We start from the raw sequence: 27555 nt of genomic DNA on the forward strand, positions 1-27555 counted from the left end.
TTTTTGTAGATTAGAAATATTTCCAATTCCCGTTTACTCCAATGCAAGCCTCCACCATCGACAGGCATAACGCAGTTTGTTCAACTGATTCCGAACAAAAAAAAAAAAAAAAAAAAAAAAAAAAAAGGCAAAAAAAAAAAAAGGCAAAAAAAAAAAGAAAATTAAAAAAAAAGTACAATCTCAAAAGTTAAGTTAGAAACTAAGTTCACACATTTTCTTTGGGACCAGGAATCTGTACATAGTACAAAATATACATTTATTGAACTTTCTGTAAACACACAGTTTGAATTGTGTAAAACTGTAAATAGTGGGTGAACTACGTGGAGAATAATTTATTATATATTGTTATACATTCTACTTAAGGAAAATAGTTATGCTCTTGTATATTACTCTGTTAAATTTATAAATTCCATAATGAAGCTGTGTAATCTGCAAACATGCTTTTCAAGCTTAAATCTCTCCATTCGTAACACACATTTATACAGGTCATCAATGAAAAAAGTTACACTTTCCACAAAATAGATATAAAGAGGTCATGAATTTTCTAAAAAGACAGGCACAGCATGTCACTACAAACGAGACTCTCATGGTACGGTGTGGAGTCAATTCTGTGAGAAGACAGGTGAAAACTCTCTAATTCAGCATGTTTGTACGTGGTCTTAGGAACAAGACAGATGCTAGAACCCAAAATCTCTGCTCATAAAGATTTATAAAATAGCTGGTCCTGGAAGTCAAAGCTCACACTTTTCAGAAATCCAGCACTCCCTGGCTGGGAGAACCTCGGCTTTTTTGTCTCCTATCAGCTCCTGGTCACGAATAATTGACTTTTCTGAGCTGTGAAATACCCGGCACCATTTGCCAAGAATATTTGCATAATTCAGCACTTAGTCCAAAAAGTGGATTCCTGGCACCAAAGAGTTAGATCAGGTTAATAAACACAATTTAACTCTTGGTGCCCAAGGTCATTAGCAAGAACAGGCTGGGAAACCCCAATTCCCAGCTCCCACAGGCTGCAGGGCATTAACCCACAGACCGTGGGGTATCAGCACCCCAGCACTGGGGACTCTGGTGTGCAATGCCCAGTTTCCAATATAAGAGGCTGGAAATTCCAAATTGCAGCAGACTTCTCAGTCTGGCATCACTCAGCAACATTAAAAAGCTCCCCTATAAACACTGTGAAAGATCCTTTCATAGAATGGTCCATAGAATGGTCTGGGTTGGAAAAGCCTTAAAGATCACCTAGCTCCAACCTTTCAGGAGTCCATCACTGGACATGGATATAATTCAATGTAAATTCAGGACATTTATTCCTACATTTTTAGGGTCCCATTGTCTTTCCATCCTGTATACGTCATTTTGGATTTCATTTATTTGCAGCTAAAAGCACTGCCTCAAAGACCAAACCTCTTAAAGTGTGCTCTTCTGAGGTTTTAAAAGCAAAAAAAAAAAATTTCTTAGATGTTTAAAGAATTAAGAAATTATCTCAGATTAATCAAACATTTTGCTCTAACATTACCACTGTCTTCCCTTTGGCTTTGAAAAGCTTCTTAAAAACCTAAACTGAATAAAGATTGCTTTAGTTTTTCATTTCAAGAGAAGTGGGACAGTTAAGGCTCCAACAACACGTGCAAAATTTATATGTTGTGAGCAAAAGCTTCATCAAAGTCAGCAGGATGTAAAGTTAAGTTTGTGCCTAATTTTCCCAAGCCTGACTCTAATTTTCCCCTCTAGTGTGAACGAAAATACTGTGATCCAGCCTGAAATCCCAACAGTGAAAATGAAATTGGCTACCAGCATTTGCACTGCTCAGACTGGCTGGAATTCTGTAACAGCTGAAATGAAACTCTGGACCTTAGTCTACAGGCATCGATAGAATAAAAGTATTGAATGTTTTAGGACCTGCGAGTCTGTTTTCTCATTTTTCTTAAAGGTATTTCTCAAAATAAATAACAATGGCAGCTCCTTCAACTCCAGAGGCCTCCTCACAACACACACATGGGGAGTCCCGTCCATGCGTAAGTACCCCACACTCCCACCAAGCTCTTCAGAGCCAACACTTCAAGGAAGCAAAAAGGAATTTCGGCTTTGCCCCAACGTTACTGAGCAAGCTGAGAAGTGCAGATGTCGTGCTCCTAAAGGAAAATGGCGCTGCCTGACAGAGCACCCACCCTTCAGATAAATGGCTGGTTACACAATAGTAAGGACCATTGGTTTCATTTTTCCCATTTTGGAAAAAAAAAAAAGAAAAAAAAAAAAAGGAAAAAGAAGAAAGCAGGTGGCTAGTGATATTTTAAAAAGCATTTGGGCAGGAATCAGTTCAAGTTATGTGTAAAAATCTGGCTATGCATAAACCACTCTAGGAATCTGACCTGTCATGCCACTTCTACCAAAGTTTTGACACTTTCAGGGTTTCTTGGTTCTATAAAAGGCATTTTTGAAGTTAAGCCCACTTCCCCAACTTTTGTGGTGCAAAAGTTGGGGGGTTTTGTAGTCACTGAATTTAAAGCAAGCCTCTCCCAAAACACTTTCCTAAGACATCATTATCACTCCTGTTCCCTTAGCCTGGAAGCAAAGACTTTAGAAGAATGTGTACAAGAGATGGGGAAAAGAAAGATCTGTTTTACTGCTACTCAAAAGGAACATCAAACAAAAACACAGAGAAAATGAGGAATACGCACAAAGCCTAAGTAACTACAGGTCAACAACTCTGACACAATCACGAGATTAAAGCTCCAGACATCTTTTTCATGTATTAAATAAATGGAAGAAAAATTTTCTAGTCATTTTTTTAGAAACAAATTGTCTGTCAACGGGAGACAATGTAAACTCAATTTTTAACTGGTCTATTTTTTTTCCTACTTGAATGCATTTAGTGGTCCATGATACTAAAGAGAAGCTTCAAGTTTTCCTACAGCTTCCTGACCTCCTGTGAACACATGCCACAGCCCAGGTGGCTGCTATCTCGTTCACAAAGCAACATTATTAGGCAAAATAAGGCCACAGAGTGCTTCAGGTGTGCACACCTGGGTCTGCAGAAAGCTGCAGACTGTGCAAGCACTCCACAGAAAAAGCTCACAAAAGACTGGATTCTCTGATCAGTATCTCAGACAGGTCAGTCAAAATTATTTAGCCACAGAGTGATACTTTAAAATTCTACTCCTTTTTTACAGCTTATAGTAGGAATCTCAGTAATTTTTTTTTGTGTTACAGCACCCTGGAAGTTCACATCTGGAGCCTCTTTTCATCACTTAAAGAGTTAAAAAGCCTCTGCAGCCAGGTGGAGAGTTTACAACCTGAACTGGTCTATAAAGGCTCAGGTATGATGACCCCAGACACAGGTAGGTGTAGTAACAAGGAGCCACACTCGTTATCTAGGAGACATTATTTTCCTATCTGGTGGAGCTTGGCACCAAGTAACAATTCAGATTCTACACAAGAATGTCAGGTACAGCCCTGTAGCTCTACGGTTTTGCTGTTTCTGAATCTATGCAAGGTACATCAGGTTTGTATCAAATACTGTATTTGCCAAAGGATGAGGAAAAGGGCACTGCTTTCCTAAAGGTTAACCCCTTTCAGACACGGCCAAGTTTAAATACCAAGGAATTGAAATACACCAAGTCATTTGTGCACAAAAACAGTTCAAGAAGGTGCAGGTAGAGATGGAGGTGAACATCTTGGCATGATGAAATCCTGATGTACATTGAACTAAGGTAAACTGTAACAGCCATATCATTAACCTAATTGTGGCAGCCGTGCTGTCTCTCCCACAGGACAGAGCTCCAAATCTCTAGAGAATGTGATCACAGAGGAAGGTTGTCAGCACAGAATTCCCACACAAGACACTGAGACCAAAGTTTGATGATTCCAGTTCAAAGAAAAGAAACGTTTATCAAAGCAAAATGTTTGTCTTAAGTGGGGAAAGATCTGCAAAGGCTTCAATGCTCCCTACACAGGCCATCATTTATCTGGGTGTGGTTTCCTAAACTGCGGCAGGAGGGGTGGGGCAACCATTCCTTTGCTCTCAGTCCTGTCTCCTCTCTCTCCATTTTCCCCTAACACCAGCACCCCACAGCTGGATTATCAATTTAGCCAGCTCAAGAGGACAGTTTTGTTCTTTCTCCTAACTGCACACCCATGTAAGGACATGCACTGGCACAAAAAAAGGCAGTAGGGGCAAACTAGGAGCAATGGTTTAATCCTGGTGTAAGATCATGAAACCATATCCTTAGACCATAAACTACTAAAAATGGAATGCAATAGGAAGTGTCTCCTATCCCAGTGTATAAAATTAAGGCGGGATTCTTATCAGGGAATCAACTGAAGCGAAAACTGATCCCTAATTTTGTTAAATCATCTTAAGCTGCCAACTCTTGAACTGAGCAAAATGGCTCAAACATGAACAGTGTTTGAGTCTACAGTGACAGCACCAGCTTTGCAATAAATAATGTAATGGACCCTGAAGTCAATTTGCTACAAGTCAACGTCGAAAAGATCAGCTTTGGCACCGGCAGGAGCTCTCAAGGTAAGCGCTACCGTGACTCATCTGCTGCTCAGTATTCACCAGGCACCTCGCTGACACAACCTACGACTGCGGCAGTGCAGAGCAGTTTAACAAGCTGATGAAACTCCTCTCTCCAATTCTGACTCCAGCTCAAAGTTTAACTGAATGATGGCCGTGCCTCAAGGTAGTGGTGGTGGGGCAGCTCCTGGGCCAGCTGAGAGCAAGCCCAGCTGAAAGGCTCACGCTCTGTTTCTGCCCCAGCGCGAGTACCGGGGACTCAATGGATACAAAGGATTTACAGAGCCTTGCAAACCCAGGATCCTACTCAATGCCACTGCATTTACTTCATCCAACATTGGTTTAAAGCACATTTTAGAAGCCTCTGTCTTGAACATATTTTCAATGCTGAATTAGCGAGAATTATTTGGAACAGTTGTCTATAAAGCAGTTACAGGTATTCTCCCAGAACGATCAGCAAAACATTTAATCTGACTATAACAAAACTCACAGAAACTGTAGCCAGTGAAGCTGTCAAATGTAGAAGGAAAACAAAGTTGCATGGCATACGAAGCAAAGTAGCTTTACAAATGTCATTTCCTTTTAAAAACAAGCAAATCGGGACCATCCTATTTGAACATGTATTTAAAAATACATCTGTTAACATCACACAATTTTCATTTTTGTCACACAGGAATCTTTTTCCAAGAGGGAAATAAATAGCACACAATATTTCAAAATAAAAATTGCTGCCTTGCCCCTGAGGTGCTAATGTTTTTAGCATTAAAAAAAAAAAAAAGAGTTTCTGGTGCAAGAAGGAGATGCACAAAGGTGCAAAAGTGCCTTTTTCTTTACAGAGCAGTGAAAAAAGTACAGCTTGCCTCTTTTCTAGGATGCTTTATACACTTCACCTGTTTATTCTGTAATCAAAGTCTGTATCTAAAATGGCAGTGTTTATGCATACATCATAATTCAGTGCTCTGAGCTCATCGAAACGCTGAACGTAGGCGGGAGAAAGGCCTGAAATGGCCTTTCTGCCACTACCCTCAAACCTACTCACATCGCCTGTAGCAACAGCAGAATTATTTTCTTTCTAAACCTTCAGGAGACCTCGTCAGAAGAGGCTTCAAAAAAATCTCCTTTGTCACTGAGACAGTTTAAGTGATTATGGTTTGAAGTATGGCTTTTCACAACCACAGTTTTGCTTCCGATTTTTTAAAGTTTAAAACTCAAAGGTTCCACAGTCCAGTTCAAGGTTTTGCAGTTTCCAAAACTAAACTTCAGTCTCTATGAAAAAAAAAAGGACAGAACTTCATCTGCCTAGTCCTAAATTAAGTTTAGCTTTTCGCACTAATACACCATGTATTATTAAATATGCTCATTAATTAGGTGCCTGTGAAGCTATAACTTAAACATCATTATAGTTTTGCACTCTACAACAAAATTAGACATTTTAAGCATTTATTCATAGGTAGGTAAGGAACTGGTTGTTTAAGCAAAAATTGCTATAAATTTATAAATACAAATAGTGCTTATGTTTTCTTCATTCATGCTTGAACAGATTACAAACTGAATACAATGAAGTTACGTTTAAGCACCCCACATAGACAAGAGGGATAAAAGAAAAGTTTGCTGGTATATACTATACTTAGTTCCAAGACACTATAAGTTACTTTTTCACTGTTCAGTGTTCCCTAACTCTGCATTAGTTTTAAGGCTATATATACAAATATGTATATGTCAAAGTTAGGGAAAGACAAATATAGCAAAATGCATTGTACTACATTTTCCTATCAAAAAGTAATTATACACCAAGTTCTGATTCTGTTTAACTGCAGTAAATGTTACAATCTACTTGTTTTACTGATTTTCCTTTTGAGGAATCTGCCTACTAAATGAGTAAACTACATATTAAATACAATATTTTCAACCAAAAAGACAATACAAGGTGCACAAAACAGCAGTTTTGCAAACACGACTGACTTGAAAACTTAATTTTCGTATGCTCAATGGGAGAAAGCTAAGCTTAAATCAAATTAGTTTATTATCTTATAAAATTTTAAATTAGAATTTTAAACAACAAACAGTTAAATATTGTCAACATGCTATACCTCAAATCACAAGTACTGTTTAACCACTAGTCTCTCATTCTAAGTAAGTGGGTCAATTAAAAACACACACCATAAAATGTTAAAGATTGTCAGGCTTTGACAAATGTATTTTTATCAAACAGTAGGCAAATTCAAACCAATGCACATCTTCAGTAGGGGGGGGGGGGGGGGGAAAGCAACACCAAAAAGCCTGAAAAAACCCACATTTGTAAAAAATAGGGTAACGGATAAATCCCACATCATCCTCTAGCATATGGCTATGTCTTGGGCAATAATCAAAATCCTTCCCATTTTAAAAATGGGCTACCAATTAAGAAAAATATTCTTCCACAAGTAAAATATAATTTACAATGGCACTGACATTTTAAAAGGCAGGAAAAGAAGGAATTACACATTTATGGGTAAATGTCTTGTTTGTTAAATCAAGCTTTATTGATAAAATGGAATTCAGAGTATTTTACTTGGAACAGCAGCAGACCCAGCCAATCAGGATTGTAAAAATGCTGCAGACTCCTACTTTATGTAGAAAGTTGTCTTCGTGCTCAGTGATTAGTAGCTTCAGGTAAGGGTTAATGAAAAAAGAGGTGCAAAGAACCAAGGCATTCTAATCCCAAGATTGGTACATGTACGAACAGGATACTGTTAATAGGGCATGATTTAACTCCCACTGAACTCAAAATCACAAATCCCTTCGACTCAATGTGAGAGCAGGAGTGCATCCAAGAAAATGATATATGTTTGTTGAAGAATGTGCACTACTCCTAAGTTATTTTTCCATTGCCAAGCGAGATTCACACACTGTAATTTCTGGTAGGCTGCCCATGAGTTCAGCTTTCATTTAAACCAAAAAGTTATCTTTAACAGTTTTGTGCACCTCTTGAGCACCTAGCTGGCTAGGCTGCTGCTCCTTGCAATCCAAAACCACAACATGATTTTTAAAAGGGATATATATTGTTGCATCACACAAGCCAAAACATTTCTTCTAACCTTTAGTGATTTAAAGCGGTTCATAATTAAATATGAGCATTTTGTACAAAGACAATTGCACTTTACAAAAACAAAATCATACAACATAAATTGCTGGAGTCTGATTTACAACATGAATTTATGGTTTGAAATCACGTTTACAGAAGTCTGTTTTACAAAAAAGATCAGTTCCTGGGCTAGATGTCGTACTGCTGTAGTCACTCTCACCAACACACCATTTTCCCTTCTTTAATTAAGGTTGAGGATGGATGTTAAGAAGGGTCACTGAGGTTGGGCTGCACTTTCATTTGCAGGATGAAACGTGAACTCCACAGCTAGATGAGCAGTTTTACCACATATCATCAGTTGAGGCAGAATCCTTAAAGAAAAAAGAAGGAACCCTTTAAAGTCTGGAGTGCCCATCCTTGCGGCAGTTTCTGGATAATCCAGACTGAAAAGGGTAAAGACTTAAATCATTTCAGGAGTCTGTTTTCTCTCCCCTTTCAGAAACAGCTTTTAAAAAGTGTCTAAACCCCACACATTCTTCATTAATGAAACATTAGAACCAAGAAATTTCAAAATATGACCAAGTTTCATCGACCCTGAAAATAAGATCGTAGGAATGTTACTCAAAAGCATTCCCAGAGGCTTTCCAGCTATTTCCTACGTAGTTACAAGTAACACAAAATGGATACACTCAGCTCACAGGTGTGAGAAAAGAGCAGGGTGTGCTCACGCCACGTGTTATCATCATTATCATCTTTTGTGTTCTCAGCCCTCCCTCGCTGCATGGGAAGATACAGACATCAACTGACACCCTGTTATAACTCAGAGCTATTTTAACACTTTTAATTTAAGGTTACAGAAGTGTAGTTTAGGCAACTCAAGGAAATTGTAATTTTGGATGGCAATAAAACTGCAAGGGGAAGAAATGTACATAACAACAAAAAAAATTGAAAATAAATTCATGCTGTGCTCCAAATCATAACTGTATGGCCACACTACTTGGTATTTCAACATATCCAATACCTGAGTGTCCCAAATATTCTTTCCATTTAGGCCCACAGGCAAGAGCAGATTTTGGATAACTACCACAAGCCTGACAAATGTTTAACCAATTCCTGGTTTAACCAGTGTTTAATTTCACCAAGTGTTTTTTTAATCCATTTGCCTTTGTGTCAGGCCTGTTTCCTTTTCCCTTGCTTAGACTGTTCTACATTCGGCTTTCTCTACCAGCCTCATCGGGTGGGCTCACAGGTTAACCACGAGCAACGGGGCCTCAGTAGCACAGAAATCAGAGCAAACTGCTCCTGTGCACCACCTTTACGGTTTCAGCATCACCTACTTCTTTTCCCTAAGCAATTAAGGGGTAGGATGGGCTTTTACAAGAGCACACCCTGGTGCTTCCACAGCTACACCTCCCCATCATTACTGAGGCTGCAGGAGGTAGAAATATTACACTCCCCTTCAAAAGCACTGCCTTAGTGATTCCTTGGAGAGGAAAAAAGCTAATTAACTCTCTAGCAATGCCACACATGATAATTTCTTAGCACTGAAGTTCTGCACCCTTCATTCAAACCTGCACACAGAATCCATTACAAACCAGAGAGGAACAGTTGGCACGGAGGTGTAGTTAAAAAAACACAAACTGAAATTGCCCTTTGCAAAAGTACCACCTCCAGCTTTTCCTTCAAGACCAGAAGTAGCAAAGGAGAGCAATTATATGAAAGAGCAAAATGGTTGTTTCAAGAATGAAGAATAAAAGCAGCATGAGTACAAATGCAGGAGCTGCTTGCCAACTATTCCATATGCAGATTTCTGTATCCCAGTTGCCAACATGATCACAAAGTTTGTGTACCGTACATTTGTAGAACAGCAACATACTACAGAATGTATTTTGAAGGTAAAGCATCCTCCTTCAGCCCCGATTTAGGATTTTTTCTGCTAAAAATAGAATGAAGGCTGCCAAATAAAACTAGTGTAGAGTTGTAAAGCCAACGCACAATCTTTATGTCTGGCTGCATTTCACTTATGTCACATCCAAGCATGTAAGTAATTTCTGCTGATAGTTAAAGGATCAGTTTAACGGCTCTGTGAGATACTGCACTTTCAGTGACAGAATGTTGTTTCTGCTGATCAAACTGCCACTGGAATCATGCTCATGTTCACTGTTTGGTTTTTCTTCCCCCCATCCTGACAGTGGATTTACGTCTCTCTCAGCACTGACACATAAGAACTCAAAGTGTCTGTTTGCTGTAAGATGCTCTATGCTCCAGAATAAAAGTGTTTATTTAGTCCATTTGGTAAACTAATTTATTCTTAACACATCTGTTTAACCTTTAGATATAACATTTTTCTTCTTGATATTTAGGGAAAAATCTCTCCTATAAAGAAGGGGGGGAAAAAGTCCCCCATGACTCTTTCCACCATTTGGCAGCACTTGGAAAACCAAGAAGGACTGAAAGAATGAAATTCCAGAGGACAAATGGAACAACCCTATTGGAGTTTTGAGATGATGATCAGCAGAAGGCAGCAGAAAACAATTACAAAACACAGTCCAAAGAACACAAGAGTGTTACTCCTTTCTTGGGGGGAAGGGCTCTTTAACAGGAATTTGCAATATCCTTCTTCACAGCTAAAACAATTAAACAATTTAGCTGAAACAGCAAAAATAATTGGAGTGGGGAGAAAGAGAATGTAAGAGAAAAGATACTTACAGCATCATCGTTCCTGTAGGGGTTCAGTCTGTTATACACAGCTTCAATCACACTCCGTCTAGAGGGAAAAAAAAAAAAAAAAGAAAGAAAAACCCACAAGATTTTAAGGCTGTGTTCTTTTTTTTTCTTTTTTCCAAGTCAAATTCCCACTTTTAATTTAAATGAAAACCTTAGAAGATTCCAAATTCACAGAACCATGTTTACTGCAAATTAGCACTAAGTATCCTTAAACATTGCATATCCTTTAAAACCTTTAGGCTGAAGACAAGCAAGGCTGACCATCCCTGAGAGTTCAGCAGGAGAAGGGCACAACCTGACAGTCAGGTCTTCACTTTGAAAAAGGGCAGCAGAAACCTCAGTGGACATTGAATGGCCTGGTCATTTGTGTGCCCAAAAACCACTGCAGTAGTGCCTCAGGTATTATGTGTTACTTCCATAGGGGAACAGCCTTGTGTTATTTTTTGGACACACAAAAGTTAAATTCTGAAGTACATTTTTGTTTGTGTTACATCCTAAAATGTAATTTCTGTGTGCAAACATGAACAAATAGTTCTAGAACAGTACTCTCCTGCAATTTTTTCTTTAAAAAAAAAATAAAAAAACCCCAAAAAAACCAAACAAACAAAAAAAAAAAAACAAACAACAGCAAAATTGCAGTTTTGTGCATTGTATCTTCAGACTGAGATAAGTTTCATCTGGAAAAAAAATATATATAAAAAAATTAATTCAAGCATTTTGACAGTTATCTCCTTTTAAAAAGGCCTATGCTTAGCATATTTAAGATAGCTTGAAATGAAACTTCATTTCTGGGATTCTTGACTTTTCTAATACTGATAGAAAATTGGTAAGAAATAGATTGCCAAATATGAATAGAACATTTGCAATCAACGTGCAAATGAGCAACATGATTTTATTTCTTTTAACATAGGGTGAAAAACTGACAGTCAAAAAAACCCTTGAAAACTGGTAATAAAAAAAACCAAACAAAACACAATGCACTGTGAGGCTGAAGGAAGAAGCTGCCTTTGCCTTTCCCAGTACATAAGGAAAAAACTTTGGAGAGAGAACAGGAAGGAAAGAGGGGAGTAAAAACCAGAAATGACGGATTAGACTTTAAATGCAACTTTCTTTTGGATCCCCTTCTGCAGAACCAAGTAAGATGAGTGATATAAAACAAACTTCAAAAAACAACCTTTAAACTGCTGATGAATGCATGCAGAGCAATCACAAAGGAGTGCAAGAGAAGGCAAGAAAGCAGATGACACGTTTTGTAATCATCCTGCAACGCTGAAGAGTCAGGAACTACCATGCATCAACATCGTAGTGAATGATTATAGGGCATGAAAGAAGAGGCTGGATTTAAAGCAATAAAATCAAGCAATTACATGAAAAGTACACTGCATATATGGTTTGGAAAGCTTCCCATATCTTTCAAGAAATAGGTATCTTTGAGTCTAAATACAGGCAGGTTTCTTGGAAAGCATTATTTTCCTTCCAAACTGGCAATAGTGCTTTAAGTTACATCAACACCCAATTAAATCAATGTTTCTCTAAGTCCCTACTCAAACTAGCATCACTGAGACACAAAATCCCACTGAAGTCACATCATTTCAGCATTTCTTCACAACCATGATGCTCCTTCTAGCCAAAGGAGAAAAAGAAAAATCAATTTGTATGCTGCATTTCATGAGTAACTGACTCACTCATGCTTCAACACTACAGCAGCCCATCCTAAATAGATGCTACTATACTTTAAATTGCCATCTCTTCTTCTCCTAGTCAAACAGTTCCTATAGGAACAATATTGTTTTCTAGAAGCCATCTTTACAGCTATCACTTTACAATTTATTCAATTTAGTAATTTATAACTTATTCCATTACATGCCTGAAGACCTGATGTTTTGGTGTAACAATACAAAAATCGTATTTTGAAAGGTTAAAAATACTCTGGATCTTATGTGCCCAATCCATTCTAACACAGCACAGGCTCATGAAGAATCTTTTGAGCCAAAAAGCACTTGGTTTGGGGTGCAAACAAGCTAAGCACATTGCTTCCCTAAAGACTGAATATTTGAGAAACCACAGAGCATCACCACTGAACCCTTCAAGGACAAAGTCAGTTATATAAAGCTACAAACATCACTTCCACTTTTCTTTTTGGATAGACTTCTATCTCGCTTTCAGATTTGTCACAAGCAGAAAGGAACAAAAGCAAATTTTTAAGCAATTACAACATGGCTACAGACAAGAAAAGAAAGCTGCCAAGCAAAACATTTTATGCATATCACTTCTTGTTGAAGTGTATAACACTTCACTCTAAGTAATTAAAGTCAGGGCATTATTTTCACATGTTCAAATGTAACATCCCCCCAGAAACCCCAGTTAATTACATAAAACAGACACTCAGGCCACCCTTAAAATCCCCTCACTCATTCCCAAAACTATGGTTTGACATTTAATTTTCTCAATGATTCATAGCCAACTCCATTCTTAAGCTTGTCCTTTTCACCCAGAACAACTGAGTAATAAAAACTGCAGAACAGATCATCACCTTTTGTCCTGTGCCCTTCCTCCCCTCCCTGCCCCCCAACTTTTAAGAGTGGCCTTGCTGTTAAAATGTGATTTAAATCAAACCCCACACGGACACTGATGTGAACTCACTTGCTTGCCAACTCCCCCCCCGGCGGGAGGTTTGGGATGCTCTCAGTTGCTAACGTACGCATCACGTGGACTAAGTCTGGCACTCCTTCACCCTGCTTCTTTATGATCTCTGGGAATCAGAAGTACTTTTTTTGTAAGTGCAGTCCAAATTTAACTTAAAAAAGATTGAAACACTCAGTTTTATAAAATGGCAGCTTAACATTAAAAAAAAAAATTAAAAAAAAAATAAAGCGACAGACCGTATTCGACATGGTAATTGTTAACTTTGGTTCCATAAGGAAAAAGCTGTAACAGATTTGACACAGATTTACTGCTGTTAACATGCTGACTTGGTTTTAGAAATACACAGCTACCTAGTAACAGTGGGGAAAAAAATCTTTTAATGGCCTTCCTGCTATACATTAGATAGAAGATGTAATATCTTCCCACAATATGCCCAAGGCATGGGGCAGATATTAACATCAGCTTTATCACTGCAACACAAGATAAAGTATTATTGCCATCACAGAAAACATAATATTTTCAAGAAATAAATGGTTAGACATGTCAGAAATAATTCCCATGGCTGTATGTGTATTTACCAATACTTGTACCTCATTGCTTTACGGCAAGATGCAAATTTTAAGAACTATTACACATAAATTAAAAGCCAGGGACATCACATCTAATTGACAGTTTCAGTCTCAACTCAGGAGATATTGAAATACAGGTCAGAAACTTTAAGCTGATCCACTCCAGCTTCTGGGTGAAGAGAATCTGTATTGTAGCCACAGTCACGTTTGCAAGACATTCATTCTTTAAGTTTATTCTTAGGCCTGGTTGGTTTGGGGGTTTTTTGGGAGGGGTTTTTTTTTGTGTGTGTTTGCTTTTTTCACTTTTCTCCTCAAGTCAAAAGCACACAATTTTATTTGAATTCAAGACATTTCAGACCATACCACCTGTGAAGAGTCACTCTTAAAATAGCGATTTTATGAAGTTAAGGAACAAGAACATTTTTAAAAATGCATCTCATTCATTTCTCTGTAAACATGAGCTCTCAGAAATTGCAAAACACATGAATTATTAAGACCTGGTGCTGTTCATCTTCAAGTGAATACTGCAACATGCATACAATAATGTGTACATAAGTGCACATCTAGACATGCATGTATGTACATGCACACTACTCTTCGTGTAACAAAGCATTTACACAGTTTGAAAGTAGTTGGAATTCATCAGTACCACTTTTGAAAAATACTCAAGCATTCAGATTTTGCCCTAAATTTCCAGAAGAACATACCAAGTTTCCATTTTATAATTTGTGAGATAAGGCACATTGAAATCTTTTAAAACCAACATGTATCCAGTCTTTTTTCATTAAAACAAAACAAAACCTAAAAAACAACAATTGTGAATTACTTTTTGTGTATGAAATGGTTTTCAGGGCTGTGTGTGTTTACAAAAACCATCAGCTCTGTTTTGCAGTCAGGCTGTGTAAATTATTTGCAAGGTATAGTGGAAACACTGCCTACTCCTCAACCAGCATCAAACTGCAGCACAAAGCTTTAAGCTGTTTACTTCAAAACCTAAATTTTAGATACATGACACCACACACCAGAGACACCTCAAAAAACTTGCCATTTCCTTCAAATCTACAGCCAAAGTTCATTTTACCATCTAACATTTAGCAAAGAAATAATCTATGAATCTTCAATCTGAATAAGAAGCCAAGATCTCAGATTTGGTTTGCCAAGTTCCTTTATTGTGCAATTTTGAACATCTAGAATATGCTACATTGTGCTAGTGCTAAAGTTCTGCTGTACAAAAATAAGGAATTTATAGTTGACCTATACTACACAGTTTCACAACCTGTAACTGCAGTACATTTAACATACAGTCTCCACTAAATGAATACATTTATATTTTGATAAAACTAGAGATACAGACTGAATGAACACTGAAGACACAACAAATGGAGTCGGTCTGCTAGCTGTATTTAATTTATTTGAATTATCTTGTTTCAATACACCTTCAACCCTCCCCCCAGTCTTTAATTTGCTTTTAAACCTTCTACACATTGTCATGGCATCAAGTACTGGAAAAATGTACTTACAACCCTAAAATAAAGGATTCAAAAATGGGAATTCCATACAAAGTTTAAGAAAAAGTCAGAACTTTGTTTACGTGAAAATTAGGGGAGGAACATAAAACAGCTAACTTAAAATTATTTATCTCTACATAGGTATAAATATTGCAGAGATTATCTATTACGGAATGGTTTTATGTAAAAAAAGGAGAACAAGAAAAAAAAAACCTTAGACAAGTTTCTTTTTAGAGTCAACACATCAATAACACATATTAGTGCAAATCATAGCAACACATTTTGGAATGACTGATTACTTCTACCATGAAGCTCACATGATACTTTAGGAGTAACATTGATTTATTGCAAGTAATGGCACAAGGATGCTCCTCCACACTTGCTGCTTCTTCCCTTATTTATTGCAGCTACAAATCTGGACCACAAACACATCAGGAGAGTCTTCAGTGACATAGTAAGTAGAAAAGTTTCTACATTTTTAAAAATCTGAATCATCTCTCCTTATTCAAGATGACCATCTTAATTAAATCCTATTCAGTCTTAAAATTTGCACTAGTTTTTAGCAGTATAAAGGTATATTCTGGGCCAAGGGGATAAAAATACAACCAGAAAAAAATGCACATTAGAAAGGATTGACTCCCATTACTTGTTGGACTTCACTGAGTACTGAAGTGCATAAAAATATGTAATATGCATTTTGACCAAGTTTCCATTTTAATGAATTTTAAATTTAAATCGATATTACAGATTAGTAAGATCATTCTAAAAGTACTCTTTATATTTTTTTGTTCCTTCAGCCAAAAATCAGACTTTTAAAGTTAAGCACTTCCACTCTTATAGTACCCTAAGACAAGAGCAAGATTATTCACTGTAGTGTATAATGTTTTAGATGCTGCAGCAGCCCTACCTTACTAGTCAATAAGGCATTATCCATTTACTTCACAAACAATGCAATGGCACAGCAATTAAGTTAAATATAACAAAGTTATCAACTCCTATTCTTGAAATTCTGCTTCACTTCAGGCCTTTCAATTTTCCTCATGCATAAGTCCTAAAAGGCCAAATTCTGCAAACAGCTAATACAAATCACTGCTGGGTTGAGTAGTGTTTACTAAATAATCATTAATATAAATAATATTTTTGTGCAACAATACACAAAAGATTGAAGATAACTCTAAAAATTAAGCAGAGACCCTTGAGGGGAAGTACAATATATTTCCTCAAGTTGTTCAGACATCATCCCATTAAATTAATATTAAAGTGCTTTATAACTACATACAGAATCCTTCTGCCTCTATGCAATTATCACACTTTGCTCATTCCTGCAAATTTCCTGTTTGTATAAATGCAAAGTACCAGCAGCCAAATTCCTTGTATGTACCATAATCACATGCAGGTCCAGTGTTTAGGCTCTTCCTTTATAAAATGAAGCAGCTGTACAAAAATGCCAGCTCTCCTCACCACAATATTCCTGGGGTAGGATGAGGCCAGCTGAAGATGCAGCCTTGGCTTCATCGTATTTTCATATTCTAGGTCACGGGTTTGTCTGAACTCAGACACAATATCTAAGATAAGGAGGCAGCACTTGCCCAGATGAGGAGAGTCACTAGGCTGTGAATCAATGTGTGAATGTACAGCACACTTGTTCTTCACCCAGTCTGTGGGTGGGCACACACAGTGAGCTCCTGACATGCCTGGTGCAAACGCGCTCCCTGCACCGCACAGGGGGAGCCATCTGACACTTCCCTCCCGCAGAGGGACTGCACTGGGATATTCCTGCCAGGCTGTCAGGGAGATTCACACCAGCACTGACTCTGCACCAACCTCTCCTCTCAGGCAAGGGTGGAGATTAAAACACAGAAATGTCTGCCTGGCCATTTGTTCAGGGGCAGAACAGATGCAGTTTGTCAAGACCTTTGCGAAACGTAGCACCTTCTGCAGGAGCACCTACACAGGTTGCAAGTGCTGTAAAAATGGCGCATGGATTTGTCTGAGCCCAAAAATCCCATGCAGGCAAGTTCTCTGGGAAATTTCTGCAGCTGCACTGTGTTACCTTCACGCAAGTTAAGGAGGAAAAAAGTGCATCATGTACTCCTCTAACTTACTAATGACTGCTACCATAGTTGTGGAGAGCTCTGCCTATCGTGCCCTGTGTGCTGTTAAGGATTCTTGGGAGTATACACACACATAACTAGACTTGGAACATATAGAGGAGTCCACTTCAAAAATAGACTTAACCTATGCAAATAATGCATACAGCATGTCTTACATTTCAGAAACAAACTCCAAGCTGTAGTTGGTTTTAAATATCAAAAGGCACTATAAATGCAGTTTTAATCAGAAATTATTTGAATCAAATTGATTTCAAATATTTTTATGTGATTCAAAAAGCCCCAGACTCACAATTTCAGTTTAAAGTTTTAAGAACTCCTGAAATACAAATTTAAAGAAAAAATTTTAAGTTACTATGAGAGTAAGATGAGTTCCCAGATTTTGTCATGAATGCTTAAAGATTAGCTTTGACAAACTTCTGACATACTTTCAAATAAGTAAATATGTAAGCAGTTGTTAAAGATTACAGTAATCAAGTCGTAATCCTACTATTACTGGATAATAAAGTATTACAGCTAACTGATTTGTACTTAACTATATGGAAAAATGGCACTCAAATTGCCATCTCCACAGACACTTCGTAAGATATTCTGATCATTTCATTTAACTCCATGTAACAGGAACCAGGAGTCACTGGTCTGAAGTTAGTGCTGTCAACAGACTCAGGAAGAACACTGAGCATAAATGAATTCTCTGCCATCCTGAGTAATTTTCAGGGCTACAGGCTGCTGCACTTTCATGGCAGAACTTTTTCAGGACATATATGAGTGCCTTTTTCAGAGGTACACAGGATGGCCAATGGCACTTGAAGGTCTATTAAAAAGCCTGTAGTGTTAAGGGTTTAGTTGTTGGAAGGGGAAGGGGGCCAGGGGTCTGTTTAGAAACAAAGTTACTTATTTTTTTTTAAATGATCCACCTTCTACTCTGCTTTCCAGGTACTTGTCCAACTCTGCCTCTCTTTTCACCGCCTCTGGTGATACCTTTGGTGCATTCGGAAAACAGATCAATATCACACTCATGTTGTCTCGACTTCCCTGGTGGAAAAGAAAAAATGATTTGAGAAATGTATACACACCAGGCTAAACACACATCAAAGCATTTTAAACACAGAAATTCACAAATCATACGGTATCAGGATCCAACTTACACTATTATGGATTAATATTATCATTAGAATTAATCTCCCTGTACCCCTTGCAGAATTCCAGGCCCATTCATTCAGTACAACACTTAAGTAATTGTTTTTTCCTCTTTTATGGTCTGAAGACTACCTGGAGCCAGTTACAGACACCCCATTGACATCTAAAAACTGACATTAGTAATGAGTGCTGTATAATTACAAAGTTGTATTCTATGTTGTTTTAAGTACCATCCAATCATTCTGGGAGAACAGCTGAATGGGTGAACAAAACCATTACTGCTCAAAAGCACTAATCAGGAAGGTGGTGAATTCAGACAGTGCTTCCACCAAAAATCACACCTATTAGGCTTTTTCTTCTCCTTTTCATTTAAAACAAGAAATGTAGCAAGTGAGAGAATTTGTCAGAAAACCAGCTGTAAGATACCCAGTGCAAAAAGTGTTTACATTTAAAACTCCAAATAAAGGAACCCCGACACTTCAATATTTAAAAATACAAACACATTGTGCAAAGTAACTGCTTGGTTTACTTTCAATACCCCTGTGCTTTGGCCTACAAACATGCATCCACAGGCTTAATTTTTAACACTAATTAACTCCACTGATGTCAGCAAGATCAAGAACAAGCCAGTGTGCAGAACAACAGTAGATGGGTATGAGGAGGTGCTGACAGTTGCCTCCTGCAAAGTTTACAGCACCCACGAGCCACTGTTCCTCTACTGGTATTTGTTTTTAGCATTACCAAACAAAAATATAACCATTATCAATCTGCCAAGGTGTTGGAAAGCAATTACAATTTTCCAGATGGGAAACAATGATCCTGTTAGCCATGTGGGAAGAGCAGGGATGTTGTCTTGTTTCTTTAGAAAAAAAAGTCTTTTTTACTCTATGACTTCCAGTTTGCCTTTGCAAAATAAGTATCAAGCTATGACACTCAGTAACTGCATCACAGTGCAACTTATTAATACAAAGTAGAAGTTAATGCAGACAAAGTTACAGAGTTTTGTTAAACCAAATTGTCTTATCTTCTACTTGAGGTGGTTTCAGAGCTGTATCACACAACAGTGAATAAGAAATACAGTAATTAAACCAAAATTAAAACTATTTAGGAAGCTAGGTCTTCAAAATATGAAGTCAAGGTTCATTGATTCTGCATTTATCTTGATGTAAATATGACAGTAATGTTATTACTATGTGTACAAGAAAGCAGAGGGAGGTTAGGAAGGGGAAAAATACTCTCTAGCCTGATTAAGTCTTAAGAGTTAAGGTTTTGTAATGCATGTTATGAAATAGAAAAGAGCAGTTATTGTCTTTAGCCTGCCCATAAATTCCTATCACCTTCTAATTTTCCACTGATCACAGTGGATCTGTACACGATTATGACCTCTTAATGAACCAAAACCACCCAGAGAAACATTGTTTCTGTTGTGTGTTTTCCCCACTCTATCACTATATCTCTAGGAAACATGGTCATCACTATCAAAGTCATGTTACCATAAACCACTGAATGTTTATAAGACTGGAAGCAAAGTTATTAATAACTTGTTCATCAACTTCTAACAGTGAAAACACAGTAAACTCCTTCTCTCAAGTCTGGCTACCTTGTACAAGCAGGTGTCAACTATCTCATTGCAAACTTTCTCAAGGTCATCAGTGACTTCAAGTCTGGATCTTACAAAGTCACACAGCTCTTCATTTCCCATAACATCCCAGATACCGTCGCAAGCCAGGATGATGAACTGATCATCTTCTTCTGATCTCTCAATTTCATAAACTTCAGGCTCGGGTGAGACCAGCTGTTCTGTAGGACCTTTCCCATGGACACATTTGTAATCAAAGTCCCCGAGTGCCCTTGAAACAGCGAGGGAGCCATTCACACGTTGAATCATTACGGAGCCACCTGCATTCTGTATTCGCTCCTTCTCCAGCGGGTTACTTGGTTTGTGATCCTGTGTGAAGAAGTGAACCTTCCTGTTTCGACAGAGCAAACCTCTCGAGTCTCCACAGTTGATGAAGTACGTGTGTTGGGGAGAAATCATGACACCCACAGCTGTTGACCCACTTCTGTCTGCGCCATGCTTCTTCTCAGAGATGACTCTCATGTGTTCATCAATTTGCAGAAAACCTGTTCTGATGCCGCTCTTTACACTTTCCACAGATGGTGGCCCATCTGGCCCTTTAAAATCCTGGTTGCTCGTGATGTGATCTAATAAATGCTCACAGCAGTACTTGGCAACCTGTGATCCAGCGTGCCCATCATATACAGCAAAAAAGGACCATCCATCAAGTCCATTTGGCAAACCAATCACGGCCGTGTGTGCGTCCTCCATCTCCACGCGCCAGCCTTGCATACTGCTCAGCCCGTAACGCAGCCCGTTCCCCTGCCCCTGGGCATTATGCTTCTCCATCTTTGGCTTGTCTAAAAATGCTCCCATGGTGACCTTTCTTCAGTTCTATGAAGGGGAAAAAAAAAAAAGGATTATTAAGATGTTTCTTAAACGTCTCGTTTATAAATCCTTTTGGAAGATATTAAATAATGGTACAAGTCATGTTAAGATGACCAAAATACACAGATATAAAGCTGATTTTTCTATGTCTCCAGTTGAATTTGCATTGCTTTCATCTAATTTAAACAAGGACACTATTACTAGCTGAACTGCACTTTTCATATTTTTGTATTTTCAGCTGTTTTACTTGAAAAATTTATATTCACTGTAATTCATGGTTCTGACAAAAGCCTCTAATAGAACTATGTATGAAATCAGTTTCAAAGAGGACTTGTTAACTGGCACACATCTGAATGGCTGCTCTCTGCAACTACTGAGCCATGAAAGAGTTCAATGTTTCCAGGACACTGGCATTCCCTAGATCCCTACCTGCTGGCCACAAATTCCTGCTAACACTGCTTTTCTGGCAGTGATGGGAAAATGAAAGCAAACTGATGAGGGTTTGTTTTTTTTTTTTCAAGTAGGTGGTATCAGGGTTTTGGGGGTTTGGTTGTTGTTTTGTTGTTTTTCGGGGGTTTTTTTAAGAGAGAAATGATGAGAATAACCAAGAGGATGCCAGAGTCTGCATAAAGGAAAAAGCAACACTGGATAAACTAGCAGCAGGACCGGGAAGGAACAGAGCAGCTGTCCCTTTAGGCAGCAGCAAGCCATTAGTTTGGCTCAGCCATCTTGTGAAAGCTCATCCTTAGATTTTCGGTTAAATTACGCAGCAGCTTCTCAGATGTCTGTGCTGCAGATTTACTTAAAACCCTCATGGATTCATGCTTCACTGAAAGACAACTGCCCCTGACAAGTCTGAGAAAATCTGTTTGGAAATAAAATCACATGTATTGTATATTCTTGTGTGAATCAAGATTCAAGCCAGACCCATACACTGCACACCCTCTCCTCCTTCAGCTCCTCCTTGAGATGTGATGCAGCAAATACTCACGCTTAAGAGAACATGAGTTGTATTTGCAGGCAGTGTAAACTGACTGGTTTATCTTCATGGTTTTCACACCCTAACCATCCAACCCACCCTTCTAATCCACATTGCTTTATTTGTGCATTCATTATTAAAAAATCGTACAAAATAGGTCAAACATTTTACATACTTGCAAATTATGCCTAGGGAAGCATCAAAGAGTCTGCAAATCACTGTTATACAATACAAGGTAATAGAACAAAACCATGAGCTTTTCTCTTAGAAGACTGTGGACAAAAATCAGCTGTGAAAAGAATCTCAGATTTTACCTGAGGCCCCAACTAACAGCTGCACTAGCAGAAAAATCAGTACATCAGGGGTTTTAGAAATGTTTAACTTGACCATGGAATATATTTGACCCGTTTTCTAAGTGACAACATCACGTTTTTATAACATGCTTTTATCACAACACAGCACCAGCCATTAGCGACACCATGTATCCAACAAAGCTCTTCACACTGGCTCTTCCAGCCACTGTCAACCTTTCTGAAACATCTGTGTTAGAATAAACAGTCAAGAAATGTTTATATTTGATCTCACCACAACAGTGATTCAAATGTGAGGCACGGGGACTGGTTATGCACTCTTTGGCTCACATGCTTTGTTAACAAAAACAAAACACATGCTTCAGCTGGATGGGGATGGCAGCAGCAATTCACCTCTGCTTCCCCTCACCTCAAACCCTGCTCTGGGGTTCTGTCTCTTCTCAAGTGAACACAAAAATATTGATACCCAAGCAAGCTGTAACTAACCAACAAAACAGAGCGTGCATGGTGTGTGTCTTGTGTCCCAAGCACATGCAGGAGGTTCACATTACTGCAGTTGCTAGGAAAAAAATATGACTTAAGACTTTTTTATCTTCACATGCAACTCTAGTGAAGTCAGAGTGATCAAAATAATTCCAGAATGCTGCTATAAGTCCCATGGGAAAGTATTTTGCTGAATAATACTTTTTATTCATTCTATGATAGGAGCAAGAGTCTAACACTGAATGTTCTCTTTGCTGAGGAGATCATTAAACAGAATGCAGATATTCAACTTTTTCACCTTAACTTAGACCTCAAAAAGCAGAAACCACCCTGACAAATATACTTTTGTGAGGTATTTGACATTATTGCTATTTAAAATAACACAGAAAAACATTAAGAACAGGGTCCAGTTCCACTGACCACAAACACTGTTGAAATCTGGACTAATAAAGGCCGTTTTTCTTCCAATCTCTCACCTTAATATGTACACAACATTCAGAGCTGTACTTTGTAAACTGTTTGTCCTGCTCAGTAGTTTATCACGTAAATTAGAAATACATATGGACAGTCTGAGTGAAGTTTTAGCAACTACAGAACTGCTAGCACACCTCATAAGTTAACAAATCACTCTCCACTTAAATACCGAATTGCCTTGTCCCTCCCCAGAAAGGCAACCTGAAAGCTGGTGGTCTTTAAGCTCAACTTTGTAGGTGAGATGTTGATCCAGGATTCCTCAGGGGTGAGAGCTTCCCACCATGGATGAGAATAGAGCAGGGCAAAAGGAAAACCACAATGTGGCCATGGAACAACTCCTTCAGGAATTGCCCACAGCCCACAGGATGAAGCGATCCTCCTCTGAAAACTGCAATAACAGACTGCAGTTGTCTTCCCTGCCACACTCCAGCTAACCAGCCTTTCAAGAGAATCTAAACCTGCAGGAGAATAGGGCAGGTTTTCAAAATCCTCCCTGTATCTGCAGAAAAAGCATTGTTTATTTGTGGATAGGATGAATGTGCTGGACCTTTAGGTTTTTCCCAGAATTTCAATTCTCATTCGGAAAAATTTCAGTTAAAACTGACCAGTCTGTGAATTCTGATGAACTGGAGACTACCTGCTACTTCTCCCCCCCTACACTTAATGTAGAGTTAAAACCTGAAGAATCTCCAGAGTCTTAGCAGTGAACAAAAAGATTCTTAGTTTTACAAGAAGGGATGGACACACACAGAGAAATGCTGACACAGGAAAGCCACGCCTCCTTCCTACTAAAAATACCTTTTAGACCTGTTTTGAGTCCATATCTATGGAAACATCTTTCAAACACCGGTGTCTACCTCAATTATGAGCACATTTGTCATTCTTTGATGAGGTGCTTTATGCACTACAGTGACTGAGTTGGGATGACACCTTTGGTTAAGCACATAACTCTGTATGCAAATCTGATTAACCTATAGCAGTGCAAGTGCCCAAGTTACAGCATGACTTTGTTATGTAAAAACACAGACCCAGAACAGACTGCATGCAATGTGTGCAATACAAAAAACAGATCCTGAACATGGCTTAACTCGGCTTCTCTTTATGTCTTTAGTCATCTTTCTTAAGAGGAGTCTTTATTTAATGATCTTTATTCTCCAAATAATTTTACTATCTTAATCCAGTCACACATTTCTACAATCATGTCGGAAAACCACAGTCTCATGGCAGGAGACAGAACCAGTCCTTTACTCTGGAAGCCTCAACTTTTGGGATGCTTGAATGTTGTACTTGTGTACTGAAGGAGACAGACATTCTTATTATTATTATTATTAAAGGCAAAGTAAGAGAAAAGGCACTTTAATCATGAAGTTTAGTGGCAAACATACACCACTTTTTTTTTTTTTTCTCCTTAAAGAAGGACCATTCTGAACAGTACTGTAAGGGTGGTGCCTTGTAAAAAGGTCAGAGGTGCAATATTTTCTTCATAATTGTGACTCTTGCACATCATCTGGTGCTACAACTGCACAGTCATCAGTCAAGCAAGCTTCAATTTTAATCTAAGATGATTCTTGGATCACCATTTCCATATCAGTGACTTCCATCAGCTTTAGGTCCTAAAAGAGAAGAGCTTTCTGCAGTCCAAGTTTCTGGATTTTGGCTCTGAAGAGCAGAGAGGCAACTGAACAGAATCAGATGTGAAAACGGACCCCTGTGAACAGAAATGAATGTGCAGGGTGTGCATCTCTGCATCTACAAGTGCATTTTAACCACGATTTCTGAAGCACTGATTTTGTGGAGGTCAAACTGAAGGACAGCCTCTCCAGCAAGGGCACAGAAAAACTCCAGTTGCAGTTTGCAGACAGAAAAGTAAGAGTACTGTACACGGCCTAGAAAGATCAACACAAATAACAAGATCTTGGATAAAACACAAGAGTGCCAAAATTCAAAGGACTGCAGCATTAGAAACAAAACTGAAATAATGAATGGAGCATGCCAAAGAGTCAGTAGCTAAACTCCTTGAAAGTAGATGCAACTGGAGAACAGAGTGGCAAAGAAAAAAGGAGGGTAATTAGTATACCAGGCCATGGACAACCACGGACAACCACAGATACATCACTGGAATGCATAAAATCTCTTTGCCCCTTCATTTGTTCCTCAAACTGTGCTATCCAAGCAGCACAACTGTAATGCTTTCTGCTACACAGGAAAATAAATTTTACTGTTTTGCTATCTGCTTGTTCATTTGCCTGAAGGTTCAAATGAAGATAAGCCCTAAATTGTTCACAAAGGATAGTTAATGCAACTCCACATACCCCTACAGAAATACAAATTTATTTTTCCAAGGAATTTGGACAAAGGTTTCATCGTTTTGTTCAAGAAAACTAACCACCTCCATCTGAAACTTTCACTTGAACAATATGTAAATTAATAATCCTTTCTAAACAATGCTCAAGTTGTATTCATTCCACTAGGATAAGCTGCTTACATGAACCACACTGAAGTCACAGGCACTTGTTCTAACTAAGCTGAGAAATACCCCCACACTCCAATTTCCTGGAACAATTCTCTCAGTGACATTACACCCCGGGTGTTGTAATGAGGACCACAGAGAAAGATTACAACCTTTACTTGAACTACAGGACACACAGCAAGTCACCAAATTATACAGACTGCTACTGACTAGAAAAAGGGTGTTTGTTCACTTCAACTCCAGCCTGATCTGCAGGACTTTTCCCCCTCTGCCTTAAGCAGGCTGGATGCAGTAGCAGACAGCATGGAATTGTGCAAACGTGGAAACATTTTCAGAAGTTACAGCCTCTTGAATGAAAAACTGACAGCACATACTGGATGCCCCAAATCAATTAATTTGAACAAACAACATGTCAGAGAACATCCCAGGGATCGGAAGAATGACTAAAATAAAACAGAACACGCAGATGAGGAGACATAATTACACCACAGTCATGGGCTGAATGAAGTCATGAAAAAGCTCCTTGCCAATGAAACTATTTAAAAACTATTGGAGGCTATATGACTGAGTTCTGGCACTCAGGGCTCAAAACATCAATAAAACACCAAAAAATTACAGTTGATGTTTCTGAATGTGTACTTTCAGACACAGGAATACATGGCCAGCTACGAGACGTGAACTGTTTATGAAAAACAAGTAAAAAATAAAATACAAAAGTGGGGCTCTTTCAATAAACACAGACTAACCCACCACTTCCCCACCAGAACATTTGTTTCTTGGGGATGCAACTGTAGTCGTTGTTATATTTCAGCAGGACAACTGCAAAAGGAAGAACATAAACTACCCATATGGGTAAGAAAATTTCTAATAACATTAAGAACTTTTGGGTTAGGACAGATGTAGGAGGTATGGCTTGCAGCAGACCAAAAAAACAACAAAAAAAAACAAAACAAAAAAAACAGAGGAAGCAAGTTAACAACTGTGTGTATGAAGGAAAGGATGAACTGTTCCAAACTTCCCCAACTTACCCTCCCTCTCTCCCAGTAATTAGTAATTAATATGCAACAGTGATGCCTATTACAACTTCACAGCACAGCAGAAAATGCTAAATCACTGCACCTCTGATACAAACACCTATGAGCTCTGAGCTCTTTACAGCTGGTCCACAGGCACTGCCATTTCACTGAGTTGAGTTGTTCAGAGAGTTGTTATTTTTTGTAACATAACTTCTGCTTAAAATCCCTTCTCCTTGCTAGGAGCTGACAGCCTTTCCAAATTCCTCCCTGTACTAAGCAGTAAAATATTTTATCCCACGTGGTGTGTATGGCAGGGCAGGTAGGATTTAGGAGAGGATTATTAAAGCCTTCTGGAACACAGAAGGTAACCATTTCTTAAGTTAACACCCTCCCTCCAACATGTTTCAGCTTCTTCTTAAAACATTATTTTCTGCTGCTACCTACCTTTCCTGCAGACAACTAAACCTGTTCCAAGGTTAAATGAGAAGGTTCTCAATATGAGTGAGTTTTGGCTGAGGTTCAGTCTCTCTCCAGCAGAGATTGAGTAATCTGATTTGTGCAAAAGGAAGCCCTGGACATCGAAATAGGTAATTCACCTCTAACAAACTGTTCCTTCAGAAGTTTGAAAGATGGTGATGTAGTTTCCAGAATTCTTTATGGAGTTAATTTTGCAATCTGGTCAGTTATGGAAGAAACCAAGTTCTTTCCAGAATCACCAAGACTCCTGCTGGGAATGAAAAATCACTACATTGATTCTGAGAGGAAATACAACTTGCATCCACAAGTCACTCATCAGGATCCTAACATGACTGGCACCCTCAGAACACGATTAAGTGAGTATTTCTTGGCCCAGACAGAATTCTTGCTTCTTTCTAAATATCTGTACTACATATCAGAAGTGGGAAGGCATAAGAGAAAAAACCACAGCAGCATCAAAGTATGAGCAGCCCAAATCACTATGAAAAACTATGCAGACAACCGAAATGGCACCACCAACAACGATGAAAATCAGTGAGGTGGCTCTGCATAATATCATGTGCTGTTGTCTGAACAGCATGAGAATGGAAACACCAAGGTCCTTGCTTGAAAGCA

At 38.5% G+C, this 27555-nt stretch overlaps 1 protein-coding gene across 4 annotated transcripts in view; it reads right to left on the reverse strand.

Moving 5' to 3' along the window:
* Nucleotides 1–4968: 4968 nt before the first annotated feature.
* Nucleotides 4969–27555, reverse strand: part of PPM1A (protein phosphatase, Mg2+/Mn2+ dependent 1A) — a 30102-nt gene continuing 7515 nt past the window's right edge. For 2 of the 4 annotated variants that reach the window (XM_066189019.1, XM_066189020.1), the window contains exons 2-6: nucleotides 19885–20736; nucleotides 18062–18179; nucleotides 12954–13062; nucleotides 10293–10350; nucleotides 7937–8026 (exon numbers count right to left, since the gene is read on the reverse strand). In XM_066189019.1, coding sequence (XP_066045116.1) covers nucleotides 7979–8026; nucleotides 10293–10350; nucleotides 12954–13062; nucleotides 18062–18179; nucleotides 19885–20718 — 1167 coding nt within the window. In that variant the 5' untranslated portion in view covers nucleotides 20719–20736 and the 3' untranslated portion in view covers nucleotides 7937–7978. Of the gene's footprint in view, nucleotides 8027–10292; nucleotides 10351–12953; nucleotides 13063–18061; nucleotides 18180–19884; nucleotides 20737–27555 lie in introns of all 4 variants that reach the window. The other 2 variants (XM_066189021.1, XM_066189022.1) reach the window with 2 other exon arrangements.

Source organism: Chamaea fasciata, unplaced genomic scaffold, assembly GCF_029207755.1.
Source record: "Chamaea fasciata isolate MVZ Bird 193981 ecotype frontalis unplaced genomic scaffold, bChaFas1.0.hap1 SCAF_7, whole genome shotgun sequence".
Lineage (NCBI taxonomy): Eukaryota > Metazoa > Chordata > Aves > Passeriformes > Sylviidae > Chamaea > Chamaea fasciata.